This window comes from Panthera uncia, chromosome B4 (assembly GCF_023721935.1).
Source record: "Panthera uncia isolate 11264 chromosome B4, Puncia_PCG_1.0, whole genome shotgun sequence".
NCBI classification, from domain to species: domain Eukaryota; kingdom Metazoa; phylum Chordata; class Mammalia; order Carnivora; family Felidae; genus Panthera; species Panthera uncia.
Genome location: NC_064809.1, coordinates 24,551,114 through 24,570,600, shown reverse-complemented (window position 1 = coordinate 24,570,600; position 19,487 = coordinate 24,551,114). Strand labels below are relative to the sequence as shown.

Here is a 19,487-nt window from a genome sequence, read left to right as displayed (position 1 = left end):
AGCAAGGTGAATGCTCGGAGCGCCTGTGGTGTGTGTAGACGAGAGTGCCAAGACACATAGGATGTTGTGAGGCCTGAGGTGAGGCCTGCTGTCACTATCTAGGCCTTCGCAATAAAAGGAACTCATAAGTATTCTCAACAGGCCCCTTAGCTGCATTTATCTACCTAGAAATCTACCTAGGTAGAAATTTATCCACCTAGAAATCATTATATCATTTATTTCCAGCTCACTGTTCTAGACTACTGTTTGCCTGTTCAAAAGACCACAGAGACAAAATGCTTTTAAAAGAAAAAAGGAAAACACATATACACACACAGAAGGAGAAACTATAACTCTAGAAAAATAATTTTTTTATTTATTTTTGAAAGAGTGAGACAGAGTGCAAGTGGAGGAGGGGCAGAGAGAGAAGGAGACACAGAATCTGAAGCAGGCTCCAGGCTCTGAGCAAGAGTTCAGCACAGAGCCTGATGCGGGGCTCAAACCCACGAACTGTGATATCATAACCTGAGCCGAAGTCGGACACTTAACCAACTGAGCCACCCAGGCGCCCCTAGAAAAATAATTAAAAAAAATTTTTTTTTCACAGTTTATTTATTTTTGAGACAGAGAGAGACAGAGCATGAGCAGGGGAGGGTCAGAGAGAGAGGGAGACACAGAATCCGAAGCAGGCTCCAGGCTCCGAGCTGTCAGCACAGAGCCCGACACGGGGCTCAAACTCACGGACTGTGAGATCATGACCTGAGCCGAAGTCAGACACTTAACCGACTGAGCCACCCAGGCGCCCCGAGAAAAATAATTTTTAAATGAGTATGTCCTATTTTGTTTCAGAAAAAAATTTAAATCTCAAAAAAAAGTATTGTTTTCTGTGAGTTATAAAAATTGATTAAGAACAACAGAAAAACCGAGGCAGCTAGTAACCAGAATATGCTATGAGTAACAGCTAACACTGCTTGAAGCACACAATGCCAAGCTCTATATTCCCTAGCTCATTTAATGCTCACAACCCTACGAAGCTGTGGAGACTATTATCCCATTTTCAATATGAAGAAACTGAGACCCAAAAAGACTAACTGGCCCAAGATCGTAACAGCTATAAGCTGGAATAAGAGACTACTCTGATGTCAAATGGCCACATTCTTAACCATTATGCCATACTGACTTCTAGGAAACCTACACTGAACAGGCAATTTCCCTTTTTAAAATTAAGTATTTCAGCATGGAGAAATAAGATACAATCTTCCCAATTTTATGAATCTCACGACACATGAAGTTATCAGCAACAGAAACAATACCCCAGTCTCACTATTAGCACATTAGAAAAAAGTCAGAAACTGGTGGATCCCAGGGAGAGCTTGGCCCATGGGAAATCCAAGAGCTATGGCTTGGGGACAGTTGGGAGATCTGGGTGCTACTGGCCAAGGAGCTACACATGAGTGGCCTCTACAGAAGGCTGAAGTGTGCAGGCCTTAAGAACTGGTGTGAAATGGGAGGTTTCCTCTAAACAGTTGGTCAGGGCACACATTCAAAACATCAAAATAAAGCAAGGTGCCTGCAATTTCTTCTAAATATATTTTAAAATAAATTACATTTTTGTTACTTTACCTAAGAAATCAAAGAAACTAGTTTAAACCAAAGCATCAAACTGATTAGGCACCTGGACAGACAGAAAAAGCAACTGCATAGATTCTGAAATAAGAAAACCAATTCTATTCACACTAATGGGGGAAAAAAAATCCTGAGAATAACTTTTAAGGTTCAGGACATATGCAATGAAAACTGTAGAATTTTAAAACAGTAAAAAACCTGAATAGGCAGAGAGATATCCCATGTTTCCTAATGGCAAGTCTTACCATTAATCAGTTTTCTCACCATTAATATAGAAATATGTGATTCCAGTTAGATTCCCAGTTTTAAAAAAATGATAAAAATGACTTAAATTTTTGGCTTAAAATGTTTTAGTTATACAACATTTCAAACAAATTCAAAAGAGAAACATTAATTGGGAAAAGACTTCAGCAGTACATATTAATGGCAAAGGATTAGTATCCATATCACATTTTAGAAAAAAACTTTATTAAAAAAAAAGATACACAAAAAAATAAATGGGCAAAGGATAAAGTGATGTTTAAGACTCATATGTGAAATCAAATTGAAAAAGAGTGAGAAAGGACTTGCTTTACAGCCAAAAACACATTATAGAGCCACTAACATCAAAACTCAGGCCCCTGAGACAGTGGGATGAAACCTGCAGAGTCCTTCTAAGAATGTTTTTTAAAGTATAAAATGATATACATAGGATTAAAGAAAACCAATTACACTGAAATATGTAACTTTCCAAGGTTAAGAGACCCCCAAAACAGAAGGCCAAAGTAGATTCCTTACAGGAATTTCATCTAGGACAAAAGTGGTAATTCAGCTCAGTAGGGAAAATAAAATTTAATGTGTAGTGTAGGCACACCAGCTATCCATATGGAGTAAGATGGCTCCCTATTTTGAGTCATAAGCAAAAATAATTCCAAGTTTTTAATAGTTCAAAATAAAACAATCTCAGAAGACGCTAAGGAGACATCATGTACAACCTGAAAGTTGGGGAACCCAGAAGGTACAAAATATAAAAAAATAACTTGTAAGAGAAATCATACCATCATCGAAGTGAAAAAACATAGGTCAGAAAAAATGTTTAAAACATACACATATGGGTTAAAATCTGTACTATACAAAGAGCTGATATCAGATAAGACCACAAAAACTGAACAGAAAAACTGGCAAAGAATATGAATAGTCCTTTCAAAAGAAGGCCAACTACAAATGGCCCACACACATGAGAAAATGCTGTACAGAGATGCAAACTAAAATAAGTTACACCTTGCAAATACAAAGTAATAAAAATTAAAACTTGAGAACACTTCCTGCTGATGCTGGGAAATGCTAGTAGAAACGTTCATTGTTACAAATTTTTGGAAAGGCATCTGTAAAATACATCAAACCTAAAAAATACACATTTTTGTTTGACCCATGGATCCAACTCTTAGATATATATCCCACAGAAACAACAAGATCTGTGGATAGGATATTTATTGCAGTACCATCTGCAAGGGCAAAAAATGGAAACTATATAAACGCCCATTTCTATGGGAGTGGTTAAATAGTGGTAATCCATACCACGGAACAGTAACATTGCACAATCACTAAAATAGAGGTTAGATGCATATAAATTGGTTTGAAGTGATTTTCACAATGTACGGTTAGGTAAGAAAGGAAATAGGAGGAAATACTCAGATGATACCATTTTTGTGTGACAATGTATATACATATTTTTGCACTGGAGGAGAGCTCAGAGGCATGGAGAAATGCAAAAAGGGTATATACATGCCAGGTAACACTGATTCCCTCAGGGGGGAGAGACGTAAGTATTCATGTGGGTATCCATGTGACAGAGGAAACTAAATCAAAACACAGGAGACCTTAGAAACAAAGAAGTCCTTAAAATCACATGTATGAATGTAACTCATTTATATGTCTATATCTATAAAGAAATACATGAGAAAGTAACCTCACTAAGTTATTTAAGAGTAATGGTTCTTTAAGTGATAGTTTTACTTCTTTCTTCTCTATGCAAATAAATATCAACATATTGAACTCAGTGTACAAAAAGCCCCTACTAATAAGAACACATACACTCATGTGGCATACATTTGGTTCCAAGAAAAAAGAAAATCCGACTCAAATTGGCTTAAAACACAAAAGGAATTTATTGGCTCACATAAGTAAAAAGTCCAGAAGCAAATCTGATTTCAGGTCCAACTTGATCCAGAGGTTCCAAATTGCATCAGGGCTCCAACTTAGACTCCCTCTCGTTTTTTTGGTACAGCCCTGAGGCTGACTCTTTTGTAGTAGAAAAAATTAGCTGCAGCAAGTTCAAAACATGAGTCTTTGCACCGCACTATCTCCAAGAAGGTATCTTCTTTCAGCAGGTCCTAAGGAAGCCTCAGCAAATATCTTTTATCTAAGTAGCCTGAGCTGGGTCAGGTGACTATCCCTGAACCATTTATTTTGGGGGGTGGGGGAAAAGGGAGAGTTAGTAGCACTGGTTAAAGATAACCAGGTCAACTCTAGCTGGAGCTGGGGGTGTGGCAATCCCGTCTAAACCACATGCATGATGGGAGGAAGTTGGTTATCCAAAGAAGACATGGAAGCGAATGCTGGATTGGCATACATGAGCAAGGAATTAAAGAAAATACAAATATCCAATAAAATACTAAAAGTGCCCAATCTCACTAGTAGTCAAAAAAATACAAATAAAATTAAATAATCTGTTGCTTATCAGGCTAATAATTAAAAAAAGTACCGTTTGTGTGTGAGAGAGGTGTGGGAGGGCAGGACTGACAATAGGTGCTCACACAACTGGAAATGTGTGTGTAACAAAACAGCTCTAAGAGGCACCCAAACTTTATACCACAACCAGAAACAACACCTATTCTTAAATATGAAACAGAAAGCTAATAACAATAGGAAAATTTAGAGCCCCATAACAGAAGTTGACTCCTTTTTTCCCCCTCCGAAGAGATGTTCCCATTTGGATGGGAAAAAAGAGATCTGGGTAAATCTGTATTTATATTCCTTAGCTCCAAGTCTTGATTTAGCCTACTTCTTCTTATTCACTTCTTTCAACATTCTTAGACAAAACCCAGGATGGAATCTCTAGTTAATAACCCAAGGTGTGGCTGGGGTCAGAACTAGAATGTCTTCTGGAAACATTAAATGCTTTTATCAAAAAACTTCCAAAGTATGACTAGTGAAATGGAACCCAAGATACAGAAGCATAATATTTGAGTACTGAGAAGACCTACAAATGAAAGGACCTAGAGGAATATACCAGTTTACTTGAAAATCAGAAAAACTATACAGTAAACTGTGTTTAAAGATACTATGTTGGGCGGGCGGTGGGTGGGGGGGGTACCTGGATGGCTCAGTTATGGGTAAGCATCCAACACTCTTGATTTTGGCTCAGATCATGATCTCATGATTTATGAGATCAAGCCCCGTGTTGAGCTCTGCACTGACAGCACAAAGCACTTGGGATCCTCTCTATCCCCCGCCCCCCTCTGTCCCTCCCCCACTCATGCTCCCTCACTCTCTCATTCAAAATAAATAAAAAAACATTAAAAAACATCTTTAAGGATATCATGGATATGAGGTAGGTCTGTGCCATCTCACAGATAGAGAAAGTAATGATATAAGGATTCTTTTATGAGCTACGGGGCCAGTCCCACACTTGTGCAGAATCACATATACTTCTTGAGTATGAAAAGTACAATGAATCAAAATCAAGTTCAATGCCACTGCATTCAACTAGAAAGTCAACACCAAGTGTGAATCTGCAGATATGGCAACTAAGTACTCGAAATGAAAACACCCCCCGCCGCCCCAGATTTCAATTTTGAGCAAAAGACTGTTCCCAGATTTAATTTCATTTCTCAGGGCGAATTAAAAAGTTAAGGTCCCACATGTCCCCTGCCTTTGTATCTTTCCTAAACCAGGGATTTTCATTCAATCCTGAGAAGGTCAAAGAACTAAAAGACTACCCACTCTCCTACCTTAACTTTTAGGTCAAATGACTTACCTGGTTAGTTTATACCAATGGAATTTACTTAATAGAAGTAGTTCAGATTTTCTAAAGTAAATAACAAAAGAATGATTTTTAAAAAATAGGGGAACTCCTTTTACCATGTTGTGTTAAAACAAAAAGCTAGTAAACAGCCACACAAAAGGAACAGTGGTTAGGAGTATAGACATATAAAAAATGCCTTCACTGGAATCCAGCTCCATCACTGATTAAGCTATGTGATCTTTGGGGAGTTACCTAACATATCTAGGTTTCACTATCCTCATTTTTAAAATGGGCATAACAGGTGTACCAACCAATCTCTTAAGGTTGCTGTGAGGCTTAAGGAATTAATCCAGCACTAAGAACAGCACTTTGCACCAAGGAAGCTTTCAGTAAATGTTAACTATTACTCTAAACATAAATTAAATATTTATTTATTTGCTTAGATCTGTGTCAGCACTCCTAGAATCCCAAACACTGTATTCCAACTGTTCTAATTTGCACCATCTGCAAAAGGTACTTCTAAACTACTTCCAATGATGTGAAAATGAAGAACTGACAAAATCCTCAGCTATTTAAGTGGCCAATTTTAGATGCTATAACTACTTCACTTAGAAAATCTCCACCACTGGGGCGCCTAGGTGGCTCAGTCAGTTAAGCATTTGACTCTCGGTTTCAGCTCATGATCTCACAGCTCCTGAGATCAAGCCCTGCATCCGACTCTGCACTGACAGCACAGAGGCTGCTTAGGATTCTTTTTTTCTCCCTCTCCCTCTCTCTCTCTATGCCCCTCCCCACTCGCTCACTCTCAAAATAAATAAAACACTGGAAAAAAAGAAAAAGAAAGCCTCCACTATGAAACAATAAGCTTGCAACAAAATAGTAAAGTGAAAGCCATATGACAGAATAGAATCTGAGTCAGACTACATTCAGATGTTCCTCAGCCAATGAAAGTAACAGGGAGATGTAGAATACTTCCTTCGCAAATGCATCTAGGGAAAGCAGGCTATATTTATTTCAAAAACTACAAAAGGTTACAATATAATTCTATCAAACAAAATTAGTGTTTAAAAGTAAGTGACTCATATGTATCCAAATTTTGACCAAATCAACAGGACAATCCAATACACAAAAAGATTATTATATAGCTCAAAGAGCAAAAAGCACAAAGAAATAAATGTCTTGTCAATACAAATACTACATAAATACACAAATCTACAGCTGTAATGTGACACAAACAAATCATAAGTATGTGTTAGCTACCTTTCTCCAACAGTAAAGGAGTAAATATTTTATATTTAGTAAATACATATATAACGTATAAAACCTTTAATCACATGTAATGTAGTCTAAGAAGTGTGAACCAAGTAGAATGTAAGATTCTCTTATGTGAAGATGTACATTTTAGAACCCAACTTGAAGTAAATCCACTATCACGAGTATTGCAAAAGTGACCCCCAAAAAGTATCACCTGCAACTCTATACAATTAGTATTTGTACCCAGAAATTAGTATCAGAAATCTTACTGAGGGGGTATCATGGTAACCTGCCTGAAAGGACAAATAACTTATTCAGGGGCATAAAACAGCAGATATCAATGTAAGTTAAATAACATACGAGTGAAAAAAAATATGCAATGTATAATAGCAAGAGGTTAGAAAACTGTATACTGTGGAAAAGATTTATTAGTCTGGACAAGTTGGTTTTGATAAACTATTGGCTACTTGTTACAGTAAATTACCAAGATTTTCATTGCAACAGTATTTTCCCACACACATCAAAATCTGGAAGCAATATGTCTTTCTCAAATGGTCATTTAGTGTTCTTTTTTTCCCAACCCTCAACACACAGAAATACGTTTTTGAATCAACTAGCCATTTAGGGGAGTCGTAAGATACAGATGTTCATAAACATTACACGAGCTACAATTGAGGTACCTGGACAAACACCATCAACGTTTATGGAAAAAGGTGTTGGTTTTAAAAGTGGTTAAGTACTACATGAGTTACATAAACACACTATCCTCATCCTTCTGAAACCAAAATGGGGGAAAACCTTATTGCCATTTTGCCAAACACCACATAACTAAAAATGATGCACAAAGAGTCAGAATCCAATGTACATATCACAGAATTAAAACTCCAGTTAAGCAACTGAGCTACTCATTGAAGAAAATGTAAAAGTAAGACCAAACATATCAATGCTATTTCAGAAGCATCATCAGAACAAACAGAGATTTAATTATAAATTGGCCTGGATTGCATCCTCTAAAGAGAATTTTGCTTAGTACTAAAAGAGAATCTGTCTGCAAACATCCTACAAAAGCTGTGGAATCATGCTCTTTGTTATTCCTGAAAGGAAATTTGCCAGGTTTGATGATACCTGAATGTCTCCTAGTAGTTCTAGGAGTTCTACATACCAATTAATTCAGTAATTGACAGAGGAGTATTTATGCAAAGAGGAGACCAAAAGTAGACCTTGTATCAACATATACTAAATAGGTGGATTTTTTTTATCACATGATAAATGTAAATCATAAAATCAAATGTACTTATAAAAGTACACCTATTTTATGTTACATAAAAAACTGTAGACTGCAAACTGTGCATGCTTACCATAACATTTTACCTGGGAAAGCCGATGAGTGGGATTTCTTGCAAATATTTACTGCCATGATACGAAACAAATATGTGCAAACTGCAAGGTCCCTAAAATAGCAGTTAAAGAGTTTATATACAGAAAGATGTCACTATCTGATCAAATATGCAAGAGATGGGAGTTTCCCAGAGTTTATAACATAGAACAGTAACCACCACAGGCTCCGCCTCCAGGGCCTTCTTCCCTGTGTATCAGTTTGACTCCTTTATTCTGGTTCTCACTTTCCCACAGTCCAGGCGTCTGAATGATCTTTTCAACAAGTTCCTCAAAGGCACACTGTACACCATCACAGGTTTTTGCACTTGCCTCTGAAATCCGAGAAAAAAATGTCATAGTATATTCTTTTCTGGTCATATTCCTATGTTTTTCTGGGAAATTATTATGGCATAATATCAGCCGACAATATATAAAAAGACAAGTCATGAGCAATTTCTCCCCACGGGTTTAATATTCATGAATTTACCAACTCTCAAAGTTGAGCTATTTAAATTCTATCCATAACAACAGTAGTATATAAGGCCAAAATTTTGTGACAGAATTGTACATTGTAAAACCCTACTCATATATGATGCCAAAGTTCCTCCTTAATTTTTCAGTTAGCTCTTAAAATCAGCCCCAAAGCAGAGATTATTCCCATTTCAGAATAAGGAAACTTAGTCTCCAAGTTTAACCATCTGGTTGTTCTGTGCCTGCAACCAAGCAGCTATTGGCAGTTGAATAAATGACATACAACCATGGACGCCAGTCTCCTTTGACATTTATGCCCATGAAACTCATGTGCACAGTTAGCCCTGCTCCCTTAGCCTACCTTTCCCTAGTAATTACCTTTTTTTTTTTTACTGTCTGAGAGGACTCTCTTATTCCTTCATCATAAAACTCTTCTATTTCAGCTCATCACATAACTTTATGTTGAGAAAAATAAAAACAACCTGACAGGAGCCACTGATCATCCCACTAAGGGACGAACGAGCCTGCTTGCATTTGCAGCCTTGGGCTCTACCTTCAGTCTTGTTACACTGGATGAAATGCTGTGCTGCCATCTAGGAGCAACCCCCTTTCTAGCTCTAGATGGGATGGGATCCCATCCTTTCTCATTCAATGAAAAATCATGTACCCCCACTACTGGATCACATCAGTCAGCTTAAAAGCCTACCAAAATTACTGTCCATCTTACTACCGACCAAGCAACCAGCCATCCTGCCCTGCAGCCCACAAAGCCTTCCGGTAGCCACCCAGTTTCTCTACTCTATTTCAAAGCAAAATCGTCATCCGGAGTTACCTACATAAGCTGTTACCACTTTCTTACCTCACAATTTTTTTCAAACTACAGTCAACCCTTGAACAACACAAGTTTGAGCTGTGCAGCTCCACCTGTACATGGATTTTGTTTTATAAATACAGTATAGTACTGTAAAGGTGTTTTCCCTTATGATTTTCTTAGCAACATTTTCTTTTCTCTAGCTTACTTTATTGTAAGAACATAGTGTGTAATACACATAACAAACTACATGTTAACTGACTGTCGATCAGGAAGGCTTCATTCAGGTCAACAGCAGGCTATTAGCAGTTCACTTCAGGGGGAGTCAAAAGTTATATGCAGAGTTTCAACGGTGTGGGAGGGTCGGCATCCCTAACCCCACAATGTTCAAGGGTCAACTGTACTCTATGTAGGCTTTTGTTCTCACCACTCCATTGAAACTTTTAAAAAATACCAACACTCTATCTTGTCAGATCGAATACCTTATCTTATTTGACATCTTGCTGCAGTTGATACACCTGATCACTTTCTTCCTGTACTAAATACTTTGTCTGCTTTTGACTTTCAGGATGCTGAACACTCCTCCTCTCAAGGTTACATCATTCACAACCTGTTTGCTGACACTTCCTCTTTCTGCTGACCTCTAACTGCTGGGAGTACCCCAGGCTTCAATTTTCAGCCGTTTTCTATCCAGTTCTTCCTGTGATCACTACAATCCCATGACTTTATTATTTTTTAAGTTTTTAAGTTTATTCATTTATTTTGAGAGAGAGAGGGAGAGAGCGCACAAGCAGGGGAGGGGCAGAGAGAAAGGGAGAGAGAATTCCCAAGCAGGCGGAGCCCAACGCAGGGCTCAAACTCACGAACTGTGAGATCATAACCTGAGCTGAATTCAAGAGTCGGATGCTTGGGGTGCCTGGGTGGCTCAGTCAGTTAAGCATCTGACTTAGGCTCAGGTCATGATCTCGCAGTTTGTGAGTTCAAGCCCCGCGTAGGGCTCTGCGCTGACAGCTCGGAGCCTGGAGCCTGCTTCGGATTCTGTGTCTCCTCTCTCTGCCCCTCCCCCACTTGTGCTCTGTCTCTATCAAAAATAAATAAACGTTTAAAAAATATATAAATAAATAAATAAGTATAAATAAACAAAAGAGTCGGATGCTCAACCAACTCAGCCACCCAGGCACTCCAGTTCCATGACTTTAAACACCAGCTAAATGCCAATGACCAGCATGTCCACTAGTTATCTGAAAAACAAGTCATTCTTACAGGTCATTTCTTGATTCCCTACTCACTTTCCCAAACCTATTCTTATCTCAGTCTTTCACACATGGTTAACGGCAGCACAATCCACCTATCTGCTCATGCCAAAGACTCGACGTTATCCTTCATGGCTCTCTTTCCTTACCCTCCAGACCCAATCTATCTACACAGCCTACCACCTTTACCATCAAAATATCCCCTGGATCTGCCAACTTTCCACGACCCACAACCGCTCCCATATTCAAAGTCAACAGCATTATTCATCTGGGCCATTGTAAGAGAATGATGAGCCTCTTGCTTCTGCTCCTCATGGAACATTTTCTATACAAACAAGCCTTTTTAAAGAATATCAGATCACAGCACTACTCCCCTGCTTTTCACACTTGGAATAAAATCCACTTCCACACCATATCCTATGATGCCCAAATGACCTCTATCTCATCTCCCTTCACCACCATCCTTTCCCCCAACATATACCATTCCTTCAGCCCACAAGCTTTCTTCCTGCCCCTTACACACCTAAACTGGTTCCTACCTCAGGAAATATGTGCTATTGTCTCAGCCTGAGATGTTCTCCCTCTAGGTCTTCATATGATGGATTCTTGCTCAAATGGGACGATCTCAAAGTTTAACTTTCCCTAATTTCCTCCTACCCCCATCATACTTCCTCCCCTTAGAATGTTTTATTTCCATCATAGTGCTGCTTACTTATTTAAGTCTATTTCCTCTACTAGAATGTAAGCTTCATGAGGGCAGGGAGTTTGTCCATTTTGGTCGTTATATATGCGTTCAATAAATGTTTATTGAACTAATATATCAAAATGAAGGACACCCAGCAAGTAAGCAGAAGAGGTAGTATTCAATTCCTTTCTAAATTTCCCCATTACCTTCCATTTATACCACCCTGCTTCTATCTATATACGATGTTCTTCATTTCCATTTCCTAATTCCTAAAAGGTTCTAACACAGTGGAATATCTACATCAGTAATTCTTAAAGCTGCCTTCACACAGAATCAACTAGGGTGTCTATAAACATCTTCCAGGCCCAGTTTCAGACATGTGACAAGGCCCAGGAAACCTAAAATGTTAAAACCTCCACAGTGATATAGCCAGTCCACTTTTCCAGACAGGCGGTCAACAAACTTTTTGTTGTAAATATTTTAGGCTTTGAATGCCATATGGTTTCTGTTGTAACTATTAAACTCTGCCTTGAAGCATGAACGCAGCGAAAGACAGCATGTAGATAACTGGGTAGGTATGGCTGTGTTCCAATACAAATGGTGGGGCCAGAGTTGGCCCATGCTATAGTTTGTCAGCCCCCATTCTACCAAGCTTCTCAAATATTAATGTGCATACAAATCACATGAAGATCTTGTTAAAATGCAGTCTCTGATACAGAAAAGCTGGGCTGGACTTGAAATGAAGCATTTCTAACAAATTTCCAGGTGGTGCCACTGCCACCAACACAAGCACCAGCAAGGTACAACCACGGCACTGGGCACCTGGCTTTACCGAATGCCATTATACCCAGAGACAACTGACCTGTGTCCTACATGACTTTACATAATGTGATCCTATCTTTTATACAGAAGGAAAAAAGAAACTGGCTCTGTAGTTACGATTTTATAGCACAAGAAAATGCTGAACTAAGTACATACATTTTACAGTCATAAAGAGAAAAAATGTAGCAGAAACTTCATTTTAAAATTCCTCATTAATAATGAAAGGATAAATGTTCATACACCTACCTATAAATAACATGGAATGCTTTCGGGCAAATTTTAGGCCTTCATTTCTATCGACTTCACGATTTTCCTAAAATATAAATGCAAAGATTAAGACAAGCTACTAAAATATAGTCAAAATGCCAACTGTCTGACTTCTTACCTTATCAATTTTATTTCCAACTAGCATGTTTACTATGTCATTTCTCGTGCAGTAAGTTTCCAATTCATTCAACCAATTATCCAATTTAACAAAGGTGTCTCTTCTTGTGACATCATAAACTGAAATAAAAAGGCTCACTCATTAAATAAGCATTTAAAATAAGAAGCAATGACATTACATTTCTGATATGTGACTAAGAGCAATGTTATTATATAAGCAAGTCTGTTTTTAAGTCTTCAATTCTTAACCATCAGATAGTAGCAACTAACTCAGATGGAAGAAACAAGTGTATTAAACAACAATAATACATTTACATACACACACTTCGATTTTATTAACACACACTGAGAGAAATGAAATTGTATCCTGTGCTGTAACCGAAAATTAATTTCGGCAAAACAACAGCTGTTCCCATTCATAACAATAGAAGATGTTTATCCAAAAAACAAAAAGCATTTTAGATTCAAATCTGTGGCAAAATACCAAAACATTTTAGAGGACTTTAAACATCTATGACCCTGTTAATTTATTTATCACAAGGAACAGAATTTGCAATTTTGAAAAAATTTCTAAAGTTAGTAGATAGGATCCTGATTGTTTCCCTGTTATCACTTTCATTTTACATCACACTGCATTACAATATATAAAGAGCTTATTAATTTAAAGTATCTTCTAAACTTAAAGATGCTGAACCAAAATAAGAGTTGCTGTTAAATTAACCAAATAAAATAAAATAAAATAAAATAAAATAAAATAAAATAAAATAAAACAAAACAAAATAAAACAAAATAAAACAAAATAAAACCAAAACCTCACAAGCTATGTTCTCCCTAAAAGTGATCAATATTTATTTTAAAAAGTTTCCCAGGATTATCAATAACAAGTACTTTTTAAGACTTTTTAAAAATTCTGTGTGATTATGAATCAACAGTGTTAAGTGATTTGTGATATTTTTTAGGACTAATAAAACAGACTCCACCAAGAAACTAGCCATCTTCTTTTATAAACTACAGCATATGTCAATACAATGCGGACTGAAGATCAGTTTCTGGTGACACTCTTAAGACAGGCCAATTACATGTGGATTAATCCTCAATTATGTCCACACCAAAATGTGCTTTAAAACCAAATAGTCTGATCTTTATTTTTTAATTGCTAGACAAAGGACTGAAAAGAAATTCTGAAAGTTTAAATATTCATTAATATTAAATGAAGCTAATATGACTTCAAGTTACATAAAGGTACCCCGAACCTGAAGAAAAGTAAAAACTTGCTGACCCTCACAGACAAGGAAAATCAGAAACTGCAATAATAAAACAACAATAGTATCTTAAAGTAAAACCTTACCTAATATAACACCTTGTGCACCTCTGTAATAGCTGGGAGTTAATGTTCTGAACCTCTCTTGACCAGCAGTATCCTAAAAGTGACAATCAGTCATTATTAAATAAAACAAAATATAATAGATCTTCAATGTATTAAGAGTAGAAAGTCAAACAGCATTATTAAAAATAATATCTATGCACAAGCTCATGTAAAACTTGAAATTTAAAGATGTATTCTCTTACTGACAATTGTTACATATAATAAAACTAATAAATACTGACTCATCTTTAGAAAAAAATGCATCTAAGGAAAGAGGTTCTTTTTAAAGATTTTTATCACACATGAGGGGCATGTGTGACTCACTCGGTTAAACATCTGACTTCAGCTCAGGTCATGATCTCATGGTCTGTGAGTTCAAGTCCCATGCCAGGCTCTGTGTCGACAGCTCAGAGCCTGGAGCCTGCTTCAGATTCTGTGTCTCCCTTTCTCTCTGCCCCTCCCCCACTCACACTGTCTCTCTCTCTCTCTCTCTCTCTCTCTCTCTCTCTCAAAAATAAAAACATTAAAAATTAAAAAAAAAAAAGATTTTTATCATACATGAAACACATTTCATTGAAAGCCATGGTTCTCTCCACTCGAGATGCACAATGAAATTTCCTGGGAAGTCAAAAATACTGATGCCTGGGTCCAATCCCCAATGGTTCCGATTTAATTGGTCTAAAGTAAGACTGAAGTTTTTAAAATCTTCCCAAGTGATTCTAACATAGAATCAATTAAGAGAGAATTACAGGAGTGTCTTATTTTAGGTAAGCAATTTTTAGGTTGGACTTTTCAAGTGTTTTCTATTTATCTTCTTTTAGGAAAATGTATAAAACCAAACCACTTGTTATCACATGTTTCTGACACATCTCAGGGGTGATAAACAAGATGTACACTAGCTAGGAAGTTTAAGTTTCATGAGGAAGGAGACCTCGTCTGCTTAATCACCAGTTTAACCCCCATGCCTAGAGCAATTCTTGCCACAGGATTGTTGCTCAACTTTTGTTGAAAGAAAAAAACCCAAAAAACTAACAAGTCTGTACTTCTGGGCCTGGTTCCTTCCGTCTCTTTTCTACCACCTTTGACTGTGGCTTCAAGGTACCTAAGATTTTTCAAAACAGCAGTTGACAAATAGCTCCCTCAGCCCACCACCTGTTTATTAAATAAAGTTTTACTGGAACACAGCCAGGCCCATTTGCTTGCGCATTGCCACATGCCTGCTTTAGGATTAGACTAAATATTTACTATCTGGCCTTTAAGAAAAAGTTTCCAGTCTGCTAATATAAAATAACCTGAAGAAAAGTGAAGACATATATTAAACATCACCTTAGCTGCCACTCCCATGGCTGTAAATTGGAGCTTAGCTATGGGGCAAGCAGAAGCTCCTTCAGATATAAAACATGTTAATAACCTCTAAGAGGTTTATAAGATTGGAGAGGAATTTTAAACCAGCAATGACAGGCACCAGCAATTACCTACTTTCTTTGCCTGGTCAAAATGCAGACTGCTTTAAGACAAGAGCAATAGCTAGAGAGTATATGAGTAATTTTAGCCCCAGAAGAGAAACTTAAGATGAAAATAACTTTCAAAGTAAACCACTTTACATTTCCATTACTCTTCCCTTCCTCCAGATGAGCTTCCGTAAACGTACACTGTCCTCACTTCCAGATTCTTACCACTACAGAAACTGCCCCTAACCCTGCCATGTTGAAGTGAAAAAGATAACAAAATTAAACTTTCTAAACAGATAAATTTGAGATAAAAATGATCTCTCTTTACAAAAACTCCCTTTCCTCCAAAGTTTCTTACAAAACGTCTCTGATATTTAAAATTATTCAATCTGCAGACTGAGTCAACTTTTCAAAAACAATAATATAAACAAGTTAACAAATAATAAAAATAATAATAATACATAACAAAAAATTATAACACAAAGATTAAATTAAAGTGAAGTGCACTTGCTATCTAAAGCAGGTTATAATTTGGATAATCTGACATAGGCTAGGGCAAGGACCATGCAAGAAATATTTTAGTCTCAAGACTTTTTGTTATAAGAGAAAAATTCTGTTTGCATAATGAAACCGTATGCATGCTGCAATAAATTAATTTCCAGAACTAGCAGAAAGCATTTGACTATGAATTTTGCCCCCTTGGTCCTCACTGAGATCAAGTTCAATAACTGCCTTGATGAAACACAACATAAAAATCACAACTGCAATTCTAGTTAAAATAAAATCCCAGAGCAAAAAAAAAAAAAAAAAAAAGTTTTGATGTTAAAATACTGCACAACTTAATACACAAATATTTAAGTTAGTCCAGCTGTTTAGAGTCTTAATTTTTTTAGATTCACTTATAAAGATGTTTAAGTAGGTATGATAATTTGGGCAAAACCCCTGTGCCATAGTATGGGATCAGGAGTTATAATAACTATAAAATGTATATGTTTAAATAGTCAAAAGTTAAGATTTTTGCTTGTGTTTGTTTTCAAGACAGGAATCTGCAATAACTGTAATGACATCTCTGTAAGATAAGAAAAACAGACCTTATTATCTGTGGTTTTCCTCTCTGATGTGAGAGGAGAGATTATTAAAGATAGAAATGGATAAAGGGTTAGGGAGGATCTGGAAAGGCAAAGTATTAGAATATGGGAGTGGCAGCGAGAGCAGGATATAAAGAAAAATAGCATCAGAGGTGCCAAGTAGGCCATGATGTGTGTGCAGCACTTTCAGGAGCAATGAGGACAGGGCTATACTTGATTATTCTATTTGACTGATCCTGGGAGGGCCATCCAAATGGGAGGGGAACTCATTTTATGCATATAAATAAAACCACGGAAGAATTAGAGCAAACAATGGATTCATGTATTTCTTTTAATGAGTGAGAAGGCCTTCCTAAATACGACACGACACCCAGATTCATGAAGAAAAATACTTGGTCTGACCATATAAGTACTAACACCTTGGTCTGGCAAGAACATCTCTCCCCTCATCACCCACACCGCCCCCACACACTCATCCTAAACAAGATTTGAAGGTAAATGACAAACTGGAAAAAAATATTTGTAGCATATTTTTTCTGAACAGAAAGAAGCCAGCATTTTTTTTTTTTAATTTTTTTTAATGTTTATTTATTTTTGACAGAGAGTGACAGAGCATGAGTGGGGGAGGGGCAGAGAGAGAGGGAGACACAGAATCCAAAGCAGGCTCCAGGCTCTGAGCTGTCAGCGCAGAGCCCCTCGCGGGCCTTGAACCCATGAACGGCGAGATCATGACCGGAGCCAAATCAGACGCCCAACTGACTGAGCCACCCAGGCGCCCTGAAGCCAGCATTTTTAATTAAACTGTTCAATATATTTCACTATGGCCTAGTCCAACATATGCCAAATTGTTTTCTGTTAGACATTACTATTCTGATTGATATCATAATTATATTTCAGGGAGAGGGGCAAATAGGCTACCAATCGTGTAAAGTACTGTATGTTAGAAAAAAATTAACAAGAAAACATGAGATACACACAGTTAGTTGTTATTTAGGATAAAACTTGTGTTAGAAATAATATGCCATTCAGAGAATGCCAGGAAGATGAATCAGATGATACAATGCATGAAAATTTGTTGTTTCGATCTGTAGTTGATGTCCATTTACTATTTAATCACCATGCTGAAGTACATCTCATGTGATGACTGCTGACCAGTTCTAATATTATCACATGTAATAAAAATGGTTTCTATATTTAATTAGAGTATATGTGGGAATCAGATACACAAAAGAGTATATTTTTATAAATTATATGTATAATATATTTAGTATATTAAATATGTATTAGCAATCATTTAGATAGAAATAGGTAGGTAGGTAAATACATACATAGGTAGGTAGTAGGTGGATAGGAGGAGGGAAAAGACAGGCAGACAGACATAGACACTGAGCATCTTGGATGTTTTTGACAGTTAATGCTACTTTATTCGGTCAGCACTACCAGGAAAAGGTCTAGTTAGGAAAGCAAGATGTATCAGAATGTTTGGATTCAAGGGCAGATAAAAAGAAGCCAGTAAGTAAAGAAAGACTGGGAATCAGTATTAAAAAATAAATCCAAAGTTGGCAAGCTCAGTTTTTATAAATATTTATACTAACAAACATGAAAAAATTATTTTTTCCTAAGTATCACTTCATCCCTTTCTCCCAAATAATTGCCTCAGTGTTAGCTGAGTCTATATTGTCTTCTTAAAACTTTAAAGAAACAGATTCAATAACAATAATTCTCTCTGGCAGACAAGATGATTTTTCTATACTTTATTCTGCTTTTAAATGTTAAGGGATTATATACTTTAAAAATTTAAGTAAAACAAGTATCTATCTCATATCCAATTATAAGCCATACTATTTACTGTTTATCCCTTAATCAATATCAAATTTCCCAAAAGATATTTAATATCAATTGTTCATTTACCTCTAGAACTCTACACACATCAATTTCTGCTTCTTTAAAAAGTAGAATTTGAATACTTATATTAAATACATTTTTAAAACTCTTACCCAAAAAAAAAAAAATTAAAAAAAAATAAATAAATAAAACTCTTACCCAAATTGCAAGTTTGGCCTTATTTCCATCCACTGAAATTGTTTTCACCTTAAAGTCAACACCTTGAAAAAAATGAAAATACTAGTAAGAATCTCAGTAAAATAATACTTTTAAAATCAACTACCAAGAAAACCAGAAAGCTGAAAATTCTAATTCTTAGAGTTATGGATGTGAAAATTTTAAAAAAAGTATCACTCAAGTTCAGCAGCTTAGGATTTAATCAGGATAAATGAAAACCAAATGCTAAATGCTTGCAGAATTCAAACACTCACCTATTTGTACTTGCTTGAAAAAAATTAAAAGTTTAATGAAAAAATAAAATTCAATGCAGTATGGTGATTAACAATGCACATTAAAAGCCAAGTCCTGGAATCCACGGTACTAATGTAGAGAAGACTACTGGGCTGATTCTGGATCAGGGCAATTTTCTAAGGGGCTCCAAAAGCATCTACACTGCATTATCAAGAGCCAATCCCCTAACTCAGATTCTGACTGTAGGCATCTTGGTAAAAATATAATAAAAAGTCCCCTATTCCTTGTCTTAGGAATTCTTTGTTTTGTTTTTATCCGAAAAACCAGTATTCGTTCTATATGACTTTATCGATGATCACTTGCTACTGCATAACTGCAAAAGGAGAGTTTACACACAAAAACATCTGGGCTCAATCTGCTAAGAAACTTCCTAAGTCAAAGAGGAGTACTCAAAGTGCTATGAAAATCTTCTGTAAGTACTAACTTATGTAAAGAGAAGAGCTCCATAAAAAGACACATAAGGTTTTACCACAGCAGCCGCCCCCCCAAACCCTCCCCCTTTCCAGGAAAAGGAGTTGACACATGCCATCTGGCTTAAATGAACAGTAACTGCCCACAT

General features: G+C 36.7%; 1 protein-coding gene across 1 annotated transcript; it reads right to left on the bottom strand.

The window, feature by feature from the left end:
- Positions 1-3,728: 3,728 nt before the first annotated feature.
- Positions 3,729-19,487, bottom strand: RAB18 (RAB18, member RAS oncogene family). The gene is made up of 6 exons (XM_049626641.1): positions 19,398-19,487; positions 18,617-18,697; positions 14,017-14,089; positions 12,670-12,788; positions 12,531-12,597; positions 3,729-8,574 (listed from the first exon to the last, which is right to left on the bottom strand). The coding sequence occupies exons 1-6, from the start codon at positions 19,485-19,487 to the stop codon at positions 8,399-8,401; spliced, it is 606 nt and encodes a 201-aa protein (XP_049482598.1). The 3' UTR covers positions 3,729-8,398.